Source organism: Argentina silus, assembly GCF_951799395.1.
Source record: "Argentina silus genome assembly, chromosome: 9".
Taxonomy (NCBI): Eukaryota; Metazoa; Chordata; class Actinopteri; order Argentiniformes; family Argentinidae; genus Argentina; species Argentina silus.
In genome coordinates, this window is record NC_139663.1 from 3,043,690 (window position 1) to 3,060,338 (window position 16,649).

At 44.1% G+C, this 16,649-nt stretch overlaps 2 protein-coding genes across 2 annotated transcripts; one reads left to right on the forward strand and one right to left on the reverse strand.

Moving 5' to 3' along the window:
* Positions 1-214: 214 nt before the first annotated feature.
* crlf3 (cytokine receptor-like factor 3) lies at positions 215-10,318 on the reverse strand. Its single transcript, XM_083677242.1, has 9 exons — positions 10,236-10,318; positions 6,747-6,874; positions 4,610-4,817; positions 3,705-3,792; positions 2,820-2,997; positions 2,427-2,649; positions 2,116-2,254; positions 1,649-1,761; positions 215-1,407 (listed from the first exon to the last, which is right to left on the reverse strand). Exons 2-9 carry the CDS (start codon positions 6,861-6,863, stop codon positions 1,142-1,144), a joined length of 1,332 nt encoding a protein of 443 aa, XP_083533368.1. The 5' UTR covers positions 6,864-6,874; positions 10,236-10,318; the 3' UTR covers positions 215-1,141.
* A 1,368-nt stretch (positions 10,319-11,686) lies between these two features.
* On the forward strand, positions 11,687-13,657 carry mpv17l (MPV17 mitochondrial membrane protein like; the record flags this gene model as incomplete). The annotated part of the gene is made up of 4 exons (XM_083676424.1): positions 11,687-12,005; positions 12,300-12,370; positions 12,826-12,855; positions 13,442-13,657. The coding sequence occupies 4 exons, from the start codon at positions 11,687-11,689 to the stop codon at positions 13,655-13,657; spliced, it is 636 nt and encodes a 211-aa protein (XP_083532550.1).
* Positions 13,658-16,649: the final 2,992 nt, after the last annotated feature.

Consider the following 16,649-nt stretch of genomic DNA (forward strand, 5'->3'; position numbering starts at 1 on the left):
TCACTTAAAGTAACACTTACATCTCGACCACTTCACAGACAGACAAGTTTGACATTCACCTCTCATAGGATGAGCTGGTTACCTAAGGTTCACATGAAATTATGTAAGGAGGATCTCCCTAAGTTAAGCCTAAACTCCTCCTACCAACACAAAGGCTACAAGTTAACATTTTTGTAAATACTGTTATGATTGTCTTAGCAAAAAAAAAAGGACACAAATTCTAAATAAGAGCTTGAAATAAAATCAGACTCAGAATACTGTAACAGATTTAGAAGATACGATACATTTTCCGCCCCGACAAACTGACTGACAGAAAGAGAGAAAATAAAGAAAGTCAAAGGGCTCGATCTCTGGAGGGAGTTTCACAGTGGCTGTGTTTGTCTTGTGGTAAACCAGACCAGCATGCTTTGCAGCTTTGGTCTTTGATGGATGGCGGTATTCTAACATCTCTCTTTGATCTCGCACTGCCTTTCACAATACTTAGAGACACCAAACCTTTATCACGCAAAGACACTGCCATTTTGTGCCCTGGGAATGTAAAGTATGTATGCCTTGAAAAGGAGTATTGTTCAGTTCTGGTATTAAGTCTGTGCAGTGTCCATGGCATGATATCAGACATTACCAGTCAAATATCGCTTAAGAAATGCATAGATAGATGGCCAACCCTTCCCTAATTGAGAGGAGTGGGCCACAGTCAGTGAAAGTGGGGTAAAAAAGCTGTAAACAATGCCCAGGACTCAAAGGAGGCCTGGTCTCAAACATAAACAAGAACTAAAATAAGGCATGTTGTAATTGACTAACTCTAATCAGGAACAAACTCTCTGTCTGGTATCAACAGAAGGCCCCTATCCCTAAGAATGATAGCCTCTTGTAGATCTGGGGCAGTTGGATAGGTTCGAAATAGGGTAATAGCTCCATCTAGCCCTCTAGTAGACAAGATGGAGTTTCTACCATTTTGAACCCATCCAGTTCTTTCAGATCTACAAAGGGGCATCTAGAAGTGTGTACGGGTAGGAGTTAGGAAAAGTATCTTGGGAAGATGGGTTGATTGGGGATAGGGTGACTGAAACAGGATGGCAGGGGAAACTCCAGCAGACAGGATTTTCACCCTGCTAGTCCCTTTGTGTTGGTTGACAGCGCCTCAGAACACCAGCACTTTCCAACCAGAGTGGGCAAAGGAGCAGCCAAAGAAGAGACAGTCCACCCCCTGGTCCAGCAGCCAATCGAACACCACTTCCCTGTTCCCTGAGCCAATCGTGACCCTCAGCTTGAAGTTGCCCCCGTCACTCAGGTTGTTGTTGCTGACAGGAAGCAGGTTGACCACTTCCATGTCAAAGGTCACTGCAGAGCCAACGGTGATAGCCGGTAGCTGGTTGGTCATCTCTTTACCGTTGACAAACACCGCTCCTGGAGGGAAAGGGAGGAGAGGAGAGGGAATATAATGATTGCACACACAAGTATAATTCTATAGAGACAAACATGGCATTTGTCATTCAACAGTACTTCTCGTTCATGGTCCTGGACGGTGTCCTGAGATTTTGCTCCAACTGCCCAATTGAACCAGTAGAACACGAATAAGGAGAGAGATTCTGAGAGAGATGTTGTGAATGATTGTGAGACAGATTGGGAGAGAGATCCTGAACCGTACCATTGGTGGAGATGCAGACTGCCTGGTCCCTCTGGAGTGGCTCCACTCCCCTCTCACACTCCACACACACTCCAATGCTGTCCCGCTTATCCGCCTGCCCTGCCGCAGAGATCCTGAACACAGCACAAACACACATTATTGACTTTATTACTCACATGGCAAATCATATATATATATATATGATTTGGGCATACATACATACATACATACATACGTATATATATCTGACATATCACACATACACATATATATATATATATATATATATATATATATATATATATATATATATATATGTGTATGTGTGATATGTCAGATATATATACGTATGTATGTATGTATGTATGTATGCCCAAATCATATATATATATATATATATACATATATATATATATACATACATATACATATGTATATGTATATGTATGTGTGTGTGTGTGTGTGTGTGTGTGTGTGTGTGTACTGACTTGAAGGTGAGAGTCTGTCCACAGAAGTAGGTGGGTGCGTTGGAGTAGAGGACGGGTGTGCGGGCAGGAGAAGAGTCGTTGCGCATGGCGATGTTCCTCCTGCTGCTCAGGATGTAGCCCTCACTGCCTGGACACCACTCTGGGAGACAGAGAGACACACACACACACACTAAATCAGGAAAATGTGAAGTATGTGGGTGACTGTGTGTGTAACTGGCTGTTTTTTATGTGGGTACAGTATGTCCATATATTTCTATCTGACACTGTGTGTTTGTGTGTGTGTGTGTGTGTGTGTGTGTGTGTGTGTTTACCATGTGGTGCCAGTGTGGTGTAGCCTGCCTGCGGTACGCTCCAGGGGCTCCACTCAGTGCGTCCCTCCCCGCGGGCACACACTCTGAACAGGTGCTCGGTGTGTGTGTCCAGGTGTAGGATCAGGAACTCACAGTCTCTGCCAATGTAGGCGTCCTCGTACTGGCCAGACGCACTCCGCCTGTACTGGAGACGGTAGTCCTGGACAGCAAAGTCATCATCCACCTACACACACACACACACACACCTTTTACATGCAGACACACATGCACACCTCTTCCATATATCTGTTCTTCAAGTAAACATTGATGGCCTTACACTAATAAGACATACGGTATACTATGTGTGTGTGTGTGTTGGGGTGTGTGTTGGTGTGTGTGTGTTTGTCCCCTCACCTTACACCAGCGCACTAACACACTCCCTGGTCTCTCCTGCAGCTCCTCTATCTGTACAGGGGGGTGTGAGGAGACAGAGCCGTGTTTGGCCGCCCGCTCCCTCACTGCATACAGCAGAGAGTCATCCAGCTGGGCCGACACACACGGCACATCCACCAACACCGGCACCTCCGGGAGACTGAAATACACACACACACACACGGAATATACACATTTAATAGACGCACACATGCATTTGCGCACATGCACACACGCACACACACACACACACACACCTTTAAATCACCAGCTGGATGCAGACTTCAGTAACACCTCCCCTACTGAGTGTAACTCAAGTTGAGAACAGCCTTACAGTCATTACGGAGTGTGTTTAGCCCAGGATTAAGACTCAGGTTTAGACCAGTATTAGAGCTTCTTAGGCCTGAATCAACACTTTTCTCCCTCACTAACACTAAGAAGCAGGCTTCTAACTCCCCCACAGCAACCAAGTCTGGTGTGTCCTACACTAACCACACCTCCAGTTCCACTAGATACCTCACTGACTCATAGCACAGATCAGTGGAGCACTGATATGTTTAGACTTTGTGATAACAAGGATGCATCATTTTCATTTTTCAGTCTCTCTCCCTTCTTTCCTTCTCTGTAATTAAGTATATTTTCCTCTCCCTCGTACCTAGTCTCTTTCCTCTCTCTCACCTTCCCTTCTTCCTCCTATCCTTCTCTCTCTGTTATAATCCTGGAGAGATTTTGCAGGTTTTTGTTCCAGATTGAACCAATTATGGTCTTAGTTGAAGACCATGACTAGCCGGGGCAGTAGTGTGACACCAATGCCTTTCTCTATCGTTTATTTATTTATTTCTCTCTCTCTCTCTCTCTCTCTCTCACCTGTCCAGTTGGATCTGCAGGGCTTTCTTGGTGAAGCTGCCCAGCTTGTCCTCCTTCTCACCGAGCCCACAGCGGATAGCTACCTCACCTAGAGAGAGAGAGAGAGAGAGAGAGAGAGAGAGAGAGGGAGGGAGAGAGAGGCAGTTAAGATCAAAACCAGGCTGAGTAATTCATTCATTCAAGTATGAGTTATTGGCCATAATGATTTACCTAAAGCAATCTGACATGAGTTTGATAACACAGGTGTGATACGTTATCATAACAGCAATAAAATAACACAATCAGTGTACATTACATTGCACAATTAAATAACGATTAAACATGAGATAACAGTGCATTCTGTATGACTAATACCAGGACCTTTTGCGCCTGTGTGTGTGTGTGTGTGTGTGTGTGTGTGTGTGTGTGTGTATGACCCCTCATCCTTGAGGAGTTTGTCAGCTGTGATGACTCTGTGGTGTGTGTGTGTGTGTGTGTGTGTGTATGTATATGTGTGTATGTGTGTGTGTCATCCACCCACTGTAGAGTACATAGGACTAATGCTACTGTTAGTACAAAGCCTTACTGTGCATCTGTGGCAGGCATCATGGGAGTTGTGCCATGCTGGGGGACCAGAGGGGGATTTGATCTCCGTCTAATACCTCATTTAATCTCGTAATAATTAATCTGCACTAATTAGATCAATTGAGAGAAGACCACCTGTGCACAAATGGGTTTTCCGAATGGTGTTTGTGTGTGTGATACTGAAGCTGGTGGAGGAGCAGAGCTGAGGGACAACCCTATAGACCCAGGATGTATGTGTATATGTGTGTGTGTGAGTTTTCTCTTCAGCATAACCAGTTAGTGATGCTGTAACTCATTGGTTACACTGACTTCACACACACATCATAGTTGGCGTGACCCACCCTCTCTGAGCAGCTCGTCTGCTGTGCTGATCCCGTGCTCGATCAGCTTCTGGCAGTCGTCCAGCGGCCGCACGCTGTCCTGCTCGATGGCGTCCACCTCGCTAAGGAGCGCGCTCAGCCGATCCGTCAGGAGACGGGAGACGGCCGTCTGCAGCTCAGAGAAGTGACGCTTCAGAGCTTCCCTGGCCTGACTGGAGCTACCACGCACCTGGGTAGAAGGAGAGAGAGAGAGAGAGAGAGAGAGAGAGAGAGAGAGAGAGAAAGAGGGGGGGAGGGGTGGAGAGGAAGAGAGGCAGAGAGAGAGAGAGAGAAAGAAAAGGCAGGGAGGGAAGAAAGAGGAACAATACAATGTCAGTAAAATGGAAGAAAAGTCAAATGTAGACAAGAGTACATCTCATTCAAGCCACCCTGTGAGACTTTTTTTGGCCTTTGTGTGTGTGTGCCCTCAGTGTGCCCACACTGAGCATGACAGGAAGCTTGGTGGTTTGCTGTGTTTCAGTTCCTCTTAATAGGGCAGCAGGACTCAGAGAGAACTTTCAGATTGAGTGGTTTCACACTTCACTAGAGTGTAATCTCAACTGACACAGGAAGAGAAGGAGACGCAGGTTGTTGTAGACAGGCCTTATTTAGAAATCAAAGCAAAGAAATATAGACCTAGAGAGAGAGAGAGATGGAGGGAGGAGAGAGAGAGAGAGAGAGCAGGAAACAGAAGGAGGAGAGGCGAGGACTGCATTGATAAAGGAGAGAAAGAAAGGCTGAAAAACACACATAGTGGGGGATACAAATGTATAGTTTAGCCAGTAGACACAGGAAAGGCCTCACTGGAGATAACGTATCACTTCCTGTTGGCTATCAGTCTTATCAAGATAAGAATTATCAATATTTTGGGCCTCTGAAGGATTGTCATTCAAAATATTGTCATTTATGACACAATGCACTACGGAGGAGAAGAGGGTGGGGGTGGCTCTACTGAGAGACTTGCATGTGACGGAGGAGGGAGGGAGGGAGGGAGGGAGGGAGGGAGGGAGAGAGAGTGAGAGAGGTGGAGAGTGGATAGAAGCAGTAGAGCAAGGAAAACGGGTGGAAAGTGATAAATGAGGGAAGTTAGAAGTCAGAGAAAGAAGGGGGGTAAGTAGAGGTAAAAAGTCTAGAGATGTGGGGGTAAGAGGAGAATGGAAGGGAGAGACTTCTATCGGATGTTTTGACTCCCTCTCTTCCAGTTGTGGGGCCTTGTAATAGATTGCATACGCGTACATACACGAGCATGTGCCTTTTTGTGGGAAAAAGAGTCCCACTACTGGACTCCGCAGCTGTACGATAGAAGCGTGCCAGAGAGGAAGCGACCATGCCATAGATCAAGGGTTGGCCTTACGGACACAGGCCCCGTCCAGAGTTAACCCCCCGCCCCTACTCTGAGGTCGGCTGATGATGACGACTCTGCAACAACCCATCTGTCCCCCACCCCCCCCCCAAGGCTCCTGACAAGAGACAGGAGTGAGGGGCAGACTCTTTCTCTTGCTCTTTTGCTCACTCTCTCTGCTCTTTCCCTGCTCTCTCTAGCAGTATGTCTCTCCCTCTATCTCTCCCTCTTCCTGTGTCGCTCTCTCCCTGTTTCTCTCTCTCTCTCTCTCTTTATGTATATACTGTAAATCTCCCTCTGCTCTCTCTCCATCTGGTCTGGTGTCCTTTAAGAGGAGCAGGAAATAACAGCATTGTTTACGATTAGCTCGAGGGGGGACCAAGGGAGGGGAGATAGAGGGGGGAGGGAGGGAGGGAGGGGGAGAGAGAACAGGGACCGAAGGAGGAAGGAAGGCCCAGGCGTCTTGGAGATACCAGAGAGCCACACACATGGGCCTACTAGCTTGCTGGGTTTATGGTATGCGATTGGGAAGGGCCATACTGTATATGACAGAGTAAACCGCATGCCTGCATGCCGTGTTCACATGGGTGGACAGGCTTTAGGCTTTAGTCAACAGGCCTGGTTGAGTTAACATGAACACAGTACAAGCAGAGAGATATATGAACCTGTGTGTCTCTCTATAGATATGTGATATGTATATGGGACATTTCTGTATGAATGGATAGATCTCTCTCTGTGGATGGGTAGATCTGTATAGGTGTGGATAGGCTTTGGTACCTGTTTTCGGGCCTGGCTGAGTCCATGCAGACGCTGCTGTAGTTCACTCCTGTAGTTCTGGGCTGCCTCGATGCTCTCCTTGGCCTCCTGAAGCAACGCTTCAGCCTCGATAGACATCCTCCTGCCTCCTGACAGTCACACACACACACACACACACACACACACACACACACACACACACACACACACACACACACAGATTAGATGTCTGCTCTCTCTCTCTCTCTCTCTCTCACATACACACACGTGATGTATCAGCTTTCTCTCTCACACACACAACCAGCCAATCCTGTAAGTGAGACAGTTTAAGAATGTTGAACTCTTCTACTTCCTACTGTATGCTAATTCTTTATCTCAAGGACTGAAGGCTGTCCTTCACAGTCACACACAGTCACACAGAGTTATCAGCGGATGTTTGCAACTATGTGCTGTATCGCTGTGGTATATGATACTTTATCTCGCTGATACTTTATACCACACAGCACCATGAGAACCAGAGATAGAGGATGTCTGAACTGACAATGAGTAAAATGGCTAAACCACTTCTGCAAAACTGGAGGCAACACACCAACCAACCAGGTTCATGTTCAGTAGAGCACAACGTATCAAAATGTTCTGAAACGGAGGAAGTACTGCCTGAACATCCAATTAGAATATTGATTCTGGTTTACCACAGCACCATTTTGCCCATCTGGACACGACCAAGCCTCCCTTGTTGCACGCCTACATTGGGGAGAGCCAATTCAGTTTTTGTTGATGTGTGTAGTCTACCTTTTAAGTCTGCATGTCGATGTTGTTTACGTCTCTCATCGTCATTCAGGGAGTAAACTGATCCGAGACCATTGCTGAATGGGAACTACTTTTACTACTGCCTCACAAAACCCTGTTTCCATGGCACCTCTGCCTCTAGGCCTTAACAACTCTGTCCACTTGGTGCACCTCGATACTCTAAAATGGCTTCCTCTCCTCGTCTCTTTTCCTCCATCTGCACTGCTGTGAAAGAACTGGTCAAACTGAAAGCAAACACCTGGGTAGGTATCAATTACATTTCCTTGGAGATCAGTGTTGATGACGGAGGAGACAAGGAGAGGAAGTTACATTTGAATTTTGAAATTCAGCTGCTAAACCTGTCACTAGAACCACAGAACAGCTACACTCGTAGGCCCACAGCCTCTTAGCTACAACCGTCAGAACAGACCTGTTCCTCCGAGCCCATAGCTAGTAGTTAAACACCACACCACAAACTAGCCTGTGGGAAAGTAAAACTAGACAAGTTTCACTGTGGGAAAAAGAGAAGCTTGACATGTTATAGCCATGACACACTCTGATCCACCTCCTCCCAAAACGTATAGGACTAACTCTATACGATTTAAATATACACTTATGCCACTGACCAGGAATCTCATAGTTTGTGTTTTGGTAATTCGTCAGCTTTCTGCCTCGATTCATACTGGTATATATATGTTTGTGTTTTTTGTTGTTGTCTGTTTAGCAAAAATCTCCCATGATTTGCCAAAGTGCTGACCTGTCAATGGTTCAGACTCAAAAAGCCATACAGGTCTAGCGTATAAAACATCCATGAACACACACATATTAACACACACACATAAACACACACTAAAAGGTGAGGTCAGAGTGGGTCTGCACTCTGTACAACAGTGGAACAGCCTCTGTTTGGACAAACCTAAACGTTTTCCCTTCAGCCTGCAAAAGAAAACACATGGTCTGTCCCAAAAAGGCTTCCCCTTGTAAAACTGCCTCACTGTTTCCATTCACATGGAAACAAACATGGTTACAGTGGCTAGGCCTGCTCCCCCATGGACATCTTCATTTCAATCCCATGACCAAATAATAACCAAAGAGATAAACGATACACTACAAACCAAAGAGGCAACACATCAAGGTACTCGAATGCACGTGGTTTGACCACAAATAGTCATCCACGAAATAAGCACTTTTTCACTAATTAAGTCTTAAGGGTGTGGTTGCTTTTCTCTTTATAATCCCATGGATTTACAATCCCTCAGTCTCTTTAAAGCCCCCCCCCCGGGCGTGGCTCCTACAAGATCTCTAGTCCTAGGCTAATCTAAAGAAAAATCCTTGCTGCAAAACCCGCACTTGGAAAAAAAATCACTGTCGAAGACTCTTTCCCCAAGACACTGTTCTAAGGTCAGTTTTGCATTCTATCACTTATGGTTAATGCTAGGATTAGCAGAGGGTAAAATGATCCTAGATCAGTCTACTGAGAGTGATGAGTGGCGTGTGGTGCAGTGCAGGGTGGCTAGCTGTCTCCCTGGGAGGTGCTGGTGCTGGGCCCACAGGGGTGACCTAGATTCTGGGGGCAACGGGCCTCCAGCCAAAACACACTGTTGGGAATTCCAGCTCTGCCCGTTTTACCTCTGCAGAGCGACATGCGTTTACGTGTGTGCGTGAAAGAGATAAAAAGAATGAGAAAAGGGGGGAGGGAAAGATAGAGATATGTAGGCCTGTGTGTGTGTGTGTGTGTTGGCCTACATCTCTGTGTTTGTGTCTGTCTCTGTGTGAATGTGGTTTGTGTGTGTGCCCCACTTCTCAGGACAGACTCCTGCTCGACAGCTAGTGTGGACACGCACACGCACACGCACACGCACACACACACACACACACACACACACACACACACACACACAATAATCTTAGAGCAATATAACAGATTCATCACAGTGTGGGAGGTCCAAACAGGAGACAGAGAGAGAGGTGATAAAAGGGGTTGCTGTGATTCTATTGTTGAGATGCCTGAGACATCAAATCACTCCATTGATAGTACTGTGTAAAATGATCCCCATCTCCATCTGAAAAACAGGTGTTTTTCTCAGGGCCTTCAGTGCAGTCAACTGGAATACGTTACATGTGTGATCATGGATAACTGCACTAGATTGCAAAATAATCCAGTTTGTTGTCAATTGACACTTGCACTGCTTGCGACTTCACCAGTTTCAAAATGTGTAGCCTGTACATGAGGAGTATTACATTATTGCAGACACAATATCTGTCTGACTAACCATAACGTTGTTATACTCATATCTTATATGACTTGGTCTCGGACCAGAGGTATTATTATCGCATAGCAAGCAAGTGACAGAGCGAGTGGCAACATAACTTTGCGCACCACAGACATGTCCATACTCGCTTAAAATGAACTTCCGTAATTCACAACAACCCGTTTCATAATGTCACCACCCTATGATTTTACCATATGGATGTAAAATGGCAAATGTGATGTTAACCCAAAAATTATACTTGATTATCACTCAAAGGCTAAATAAATGCAAAGCATCGAAATACACACATGCAGCCTTTCAGCTCAGCTCTCGAAAGTCTCGCGGACACTCGAGAAATACAAGTCCGTGGAAAGAACACACCCAAACAAATCAGTTCAATGTGAACAAACAGACATAAATTCATGGTAAATGTGTTTTTGTTCATATTAAATAATGAGATATTTCATACCTGATTAATTCGTGCTTAGTTTATGGTCATCCTAAAGTTCCAGATCCCTTCGCTTCCACCGTCTGATGCGTTGAAGTTTATGGACCACCCAAAAATTATATTTTACTGGGTTTTGCAGCCCGACATCCAATCGTGAGCAAGAGCCGTGCGTAGGACTTTGATCGACCGCACAACTACCCAATTGAATGACGATAATGCTTTCTCTCCCTCTCTCTATACCCGCCCTCTGAGCCTCAAATTTGATACAGTTACAGTTGATGAAATAAAGCCTACTGATGAAATACTGCAGTTTGCGTCATGCTTGTTGCATCTAAGGCACATCCTCGCTAAAAGGCAATGTGTAAAGACAGGACATTTGTTTTCTTTTTATTTCAACATCATCACCATCATATTACATTTTTATCGAAATAATTTCATAAAGAAAATCTCTATATGGTTGTCTCACGTCCCGACCCAACGCATGCGTAAATGAAAGCCAAACCTATACTTCGGAGGCGTAGTGTTCATAAGAAGAATATGTTGTATTGTCTTGGAGTTCATTACATTTTATAAACCGGTTGTAATCCCAGTCAATGGTATAGTCCCCCTCCTAGTGGTTACATGTAGAATTGTTTCTCGTGTAGGTACATTTCATGTTCATATAATTTTCACTCCAGTATTACCGATGTATAAGTCTATCATTCTCAAATCATAGTTATCAGTGCATGCAATGGTTATAATATAGTAAAATAGTAAAATATGAAATACAAAAGCTGGCTGTCCTTCAACACAATGGAACAAAGTTGGTAAAGGCATTTTCTCGGGCAGTCTAGCCTAAAGATATAATCAAATTCACGAATTAACATGGTAGGAAAGCAACTGACTAATAATGATAGTCAAATTCGTATTTGTTTTGTTTTGTTTTGTTTTGTTTTGTTGTGTGTGTGTGTGTGTGTGTGTGTGTGTGTGTGCGTGTGTGTGTGTGTTAGTGAGAGAGAGAGGGGGGGGAGAGGGAGAGGGAGAGAGAGAGAGAGAGAGAGAGAGAGAGAGAGAGAGAGAGAGAGAGAGAGGGAGAGAGAGAGAGAACTGTGCCTAAAGAGCGCACGCATTACGCGCAGCTTCACAGATTTGCAATACAGCGGAGTGGCTCAAAGAGCCTATCCGCTGAGCTCCCATAGCGAACAGGTCTTGTTGAGATTTGTGGAGCAGTTGAAACGATGTATAAAATCTCAGCTCCCCGACACAATCCCACAGATTAGCAGTTGACGCGCAGGATTTGTTTGGGCACCTGGTACACCCGGGTACCAGGTTTCTACTTCACGTTCCAAAACTGTCTTGGTGGAAGTTTTCGATGGATCATCTTAGTCCCTAAAGATCAAAGAATGTGTGACACTACTCTAATGGCTGGAACACCTAATCCTTTGCCTTGATTATCATGAATGGATTGTGTTGGGTTAGCTAGCTGAGGAATGATGTCTGTCAAAATTAGAAGAGCCGTTTTAAAAGAAGCAGTCAAAAGGTTTCCGTGGCTTGCCAACGTTACTCTGTATGGGGGCTTATTCGCCGGTGGGGACCTCGTTCACCAACTTATCGCACAGAGAGACGAAATTGACTGGAAACACACAAGAAATGTGGCTATCGTGGCGATCAGTTTCCATGGCAATTTTAATTACTTCTGGCTGAGGGCCTTGGAACGGAGGTTCCCGGGAAAGTCCGCCGGCATGCTTTTTCGGAAGCTGCTCCTGGACCAAAGTTTTGCGTCACCCCTGGCAACCAGTGTCTTCTACACAGGTAATGAACAAGCATGCTTTTTGTTGTAGCCTAATACCAAAGCACATCTGAGAAATCGCCCAATAACCAAACTGACTAATGCGTAATTCCGATAACCTTGGATGCGTCTTGGTGGTGGTGGCTATTAATAAGGGGATGAATCATCACAATAGAAGGGAGTGTACAGGAGGCCTCCCACTCATTTCTAAGGTCATGTGCCAGTAAATTATCATCACTCCTGTGCTTTGATAAACTACGAGGGTGAATTGTGATGCGCAGGGTTGACATGTCTTTACCCTTGACTCTTCCCAATAGGAGTGAGTTTCATGGAGAACAAAGAGGATATCTTTCAGGACTGGAGGGAGAAGTTCCTCAACACATACAAGGTAAGGTCGAACTACCAGGCCCAGAGACAGGAAGGAAAGTCACCTTCCGCATAGCACGAGCTCACCCCCGATTAACCCAGATTGTGGCACCGCTTTTGCGCAGCAGGCACTCCGCCAGGGACAGGGTAATTCATGACGATTACGGCCCGTGGATAAAAAAGCAGAGGGCCTCTATGATTTAAAATCTGAAATCCTGGAATCATGTGCCCATTGTAAAGGCCAAGGGCACTGTGTCATCAAAGAGGAAGGTTGGCAGAATTCTCCTATTGTGGTGTGAGGCTAACCCTGGTATAAATAGGCCTAGACTCCATTCAGTAGGATACATTTCAAGGCTACCTGCAGGGACTTGTATGGTAAATGACCTTTACAATATGAAGAACCTAAAATGTGTGGGCTATTGGTATTGGTAGAGAATCTTTTGTTTTCCCATAACATTTTCTCCCTTTGAATTACAGACTGGACTCATGTACTGGCCTTTCATGCAGGTACTGTAAACAAGAAGGATGACATTGGTCTATCTTTAAGTAACATCTTGAATGGACACACATGCACTACACGCCTTTACAAGCTAAAGCATGACAGACTTTACTATAAACATAGTCCCATCCTATGCTGTGTCAATATTGCATGCAGTGTCACCCATTGTTCTGTCTTGGAATTCTTAGCATTCTTTGTTACTGTTATAGATAATGAGTCTCCTATTTATTTACAGTGAGTATTTATCTGATATGTATCCATGACAGTCTGTCTGAGGCTTCTATGACATCTGTCGCTGTCTCTCTCTCTCTCCTTATGTCTCTCCTTCTCTCTGCTCCTGTCACTCTCTCACCCTTCTGCACAAACGTTTTCTCTCACACAACCTATTTTTGTCTCTCTCTCTGTCTTGTTTAACATCTCCCTCTCATTCTTGACCCCACATTCTCTAAACCCCTCACCCCCTCTCTCTCCCTTGCTCTCACACTATTCCGGCCCGCTACCCTTATATCCTCACTCCCCCCCCCCTCTCTGTCTCTCCCCTCCCCTTAACATCACACCTGCCCTCCTTCCTGTGTTCTCTCTCTCTCTCTCTAGTTTTTGAACTTCGTGCTGATGCCCCTCTACCTGCGCACAGCGTTCATGGGCTGCTGTGCGTTCCTCTGGGCCACCTTCTTGTGTTTCTCCCGCCAGAATGGTGACGGCACGGCAATCGTTGCCCTGGTTTTCCTCCTGGACCCCCGGGATAGGCTGCAGGCAGCACGTGAGGCCAGGCTCGCCCGTAAAAAACAAAAGGAAGAGAGTGAGAACTGAGAATAGAACTCAATACAACTTTATTTATTTCCTCAGGGGTAACAGAAGGCATTGTTGGACTACACAGGATTGTGCTACATGATTCAGACATGACCTTGCAAACTATTTATGTTTGGAAGGCAAAGATTTTGTGTGAATGAATTCTAGCTGTTAATAATAATTACAGCATTGTTTGCTGAGTGTTGATATAGCGGAGGTGATTTGGAATCATGCCCTCGTGATGAGGTAGCCCTGCCTGAGACAACTAAACTCAAGTGGTGCTCTCCGACCTTGAAGATGTCCTCTCAGCCTAATGGTAGACGTCTTCCATGTGGGAGACACAGGTTTGAATCCTGCCTGTCACATTAAATGATGCCATCAATGTGGGATAGGTCATGAATAGGAGACATCAATCTGCTCTATATTATACATTTCTATATCCCATCCGTTGTGCCTTCTGTTGGTGACAAGATTGCCCACTGTGTACTAGTCTATAAACGGTCAGTACAAACATACCCAGATTAAGATCGGTCTTTAGTCCAGAACTAGGCTTAATCTGGGTCTGAGAAAGCAACCTATAAGGTCATTAGTTAGCCATACCCAGCCATACCCAGCCTACCCAGAGATACCTTCTAATGTGTGTGTGTGTGTGTGTGTGTGTGTGTGTGTGTGTATGTGTGTGTGTGTGTGTGTGTGTCTGTGTGTGTCCGTCTGTGCGTGCGTGCGTGTGTCTCGTTCTACAAGTCCTTGTCTTCCAGATTGACCGTTGAAGGATGAAGAGCTATCCTGTTACTTGAAATGTCTATTTAATCAAATAGGTTGCCATTGACCCAGATACCTTATACATGTATCCATGAACAAGAGGTATATAAACAAGATAATGTAGGCTTACATAAACAAGATATTATAGACTCAATTTTCATTTTCAGGCAAAAATAGTCTTTACTCTGGTGACACTATTAGACATTCTGAGTTATTGTGTCCCCATCATCTACCTGTGTTTAATGTTTTATAGAATCCATTAATTCCACGGGAGCGCATTTATACCAACAGGACCAACAGTGTTTGTACCAAAATACAATGACCTAATATGAGGATTTCTTAATTATGAATAGTTAAAGAAAGATTACAATAGATTACAAATCAGTACCCAATACCTCAAATTATCTGCCTCTTACAGTAGAAGTTCTCAGATCATTTGCACAGATGTATACAAGTCCTCAAAATACTGTAGGCCTACTGCTATATTATTCCAATGGAATACCCTCCTGAGACCTGCTAAATGCATACAATTTATATATATATAGTACAGTAAATAACATAAAATAGAAGTAATAATGTTAGCATAGTTCAAAACAATTAGCGGGAGTGTTGAGTGATGTTGTGTGGATACTGTTTCTCTGATGTGTTGATTGTTGGTTTACCAAGTGATTTTCAAGGACTATAGCTGCTTATTTGTGCCCTGGTCTGATATTACTCATGACTTTTGTTTGACTATTGTGTGTGACATTTATTGTCATCTTGTTTTATTTTCATAGAAACGCAAGTGATGTCCATTTGCCGAGCTCTAAGGTTTACAAAAAAAACATTTGAAGGGCTTACTCTCTTGAAATGGTTGCAAGTTAATGTAAATTGTCCACTGATTATATGACAAGGTATATGCAAAGGAGTTTGGAAGCATAACATTATTTATTACTTTCTTTTCATATCTTACTTTGGATTTTGGTTGGTAGTGAAAATGTTTTTGTCATGGTTTGAATTATGCATTGACTTTTGATGGTGGTGCTCTGACAATACTGGGCTAGATCAACATCAATACATTCAGTGGGTATGGGGGTCCCCAGAATAACATTCCCCTGTTTATTAAGGTGGTTGATTTGTATGAGATTGACTAGCATGGTTACACCCTCCCTGATAATGAAAACCCTTGGTAGAAATTATGAAGGTCACTCCAATGTCACTGACTAGGATTAAAGGTTAAAGATACAACATCTGACCTGCTTAATTGTGTTGTTAGTGTTAACATTCAATAGCCTAGACTTTAGGCTAGAGAGAACATTATCTATGCAGCTTTGGCAGAGAGCGAAAACAAATCCAGTAGATTTCTTGTGTGTGTGTGTGTGTGTGTGTGTGATCTTTTGGGGGAAGCCACAAGGTAACGTAATTGAACAGCTTTGGGTCATAGTGATAGTGTGTGTGGATTAACAAGGATCAGATAGTTAATCTCAAAGACCTGGTATACCCAGTTTGACCTCTGACCTCAGGAAGAGGAAGTGGAACTAATTTAACCAGGAGGGACGTTCAGGGTCATGAAGGTGATTGAATTAGGGAAGTGCAGCGTTGTCTAACCATAAATGGAATGTGAACCACCAACATTCACAAACCTTACCCCTAACCCGTATGCCAGATTACCAACAAATAGCTGATGTACATAATCAACAGTTCTAGCAATGCCACATCTGTAGCATGACATCTTTTTGACTATCCATATTCAGTAGGATGCTCCATCAAGAGATTCTGATGAGCAAAAGAACTGAATGTTACAGATTTAAATGAATAATACAACTCTCTGCTTTTTGCCATACTACTCAGTTGAAATGTCCCCACTGTATAAAAATTGGTAGTATACATTCATGCTGTGAAACCTACAAAGCAAAGTGTGTTTTGACTATGACAGTTCATGATTGCATAAATGCATGAGTTATGGAACAATGAAAATGCCTTGATTTGGTTTGACACGTTCTTCTCATGGTTTGTGGAACATATCCTTGTACTGTATATGAGTGGTTTAAAGAACATAGGGTCAAATAAAATGATTTCAAAGATAAAAGTGTATTTGTCTGAGTCTGAATCATTTCCTAAAGAAACATCTATAAAAAAAAAACCAGACTAGATCAGTGGACATATTATGACACTTTTTAAAGACCTACCACTCTTAACTGTAGTTTCTTTCATCAGCTGCAGGTGGAGCCATCTACCATACTCTTAGTTTGCTTGCTTTTATTCCAACTGT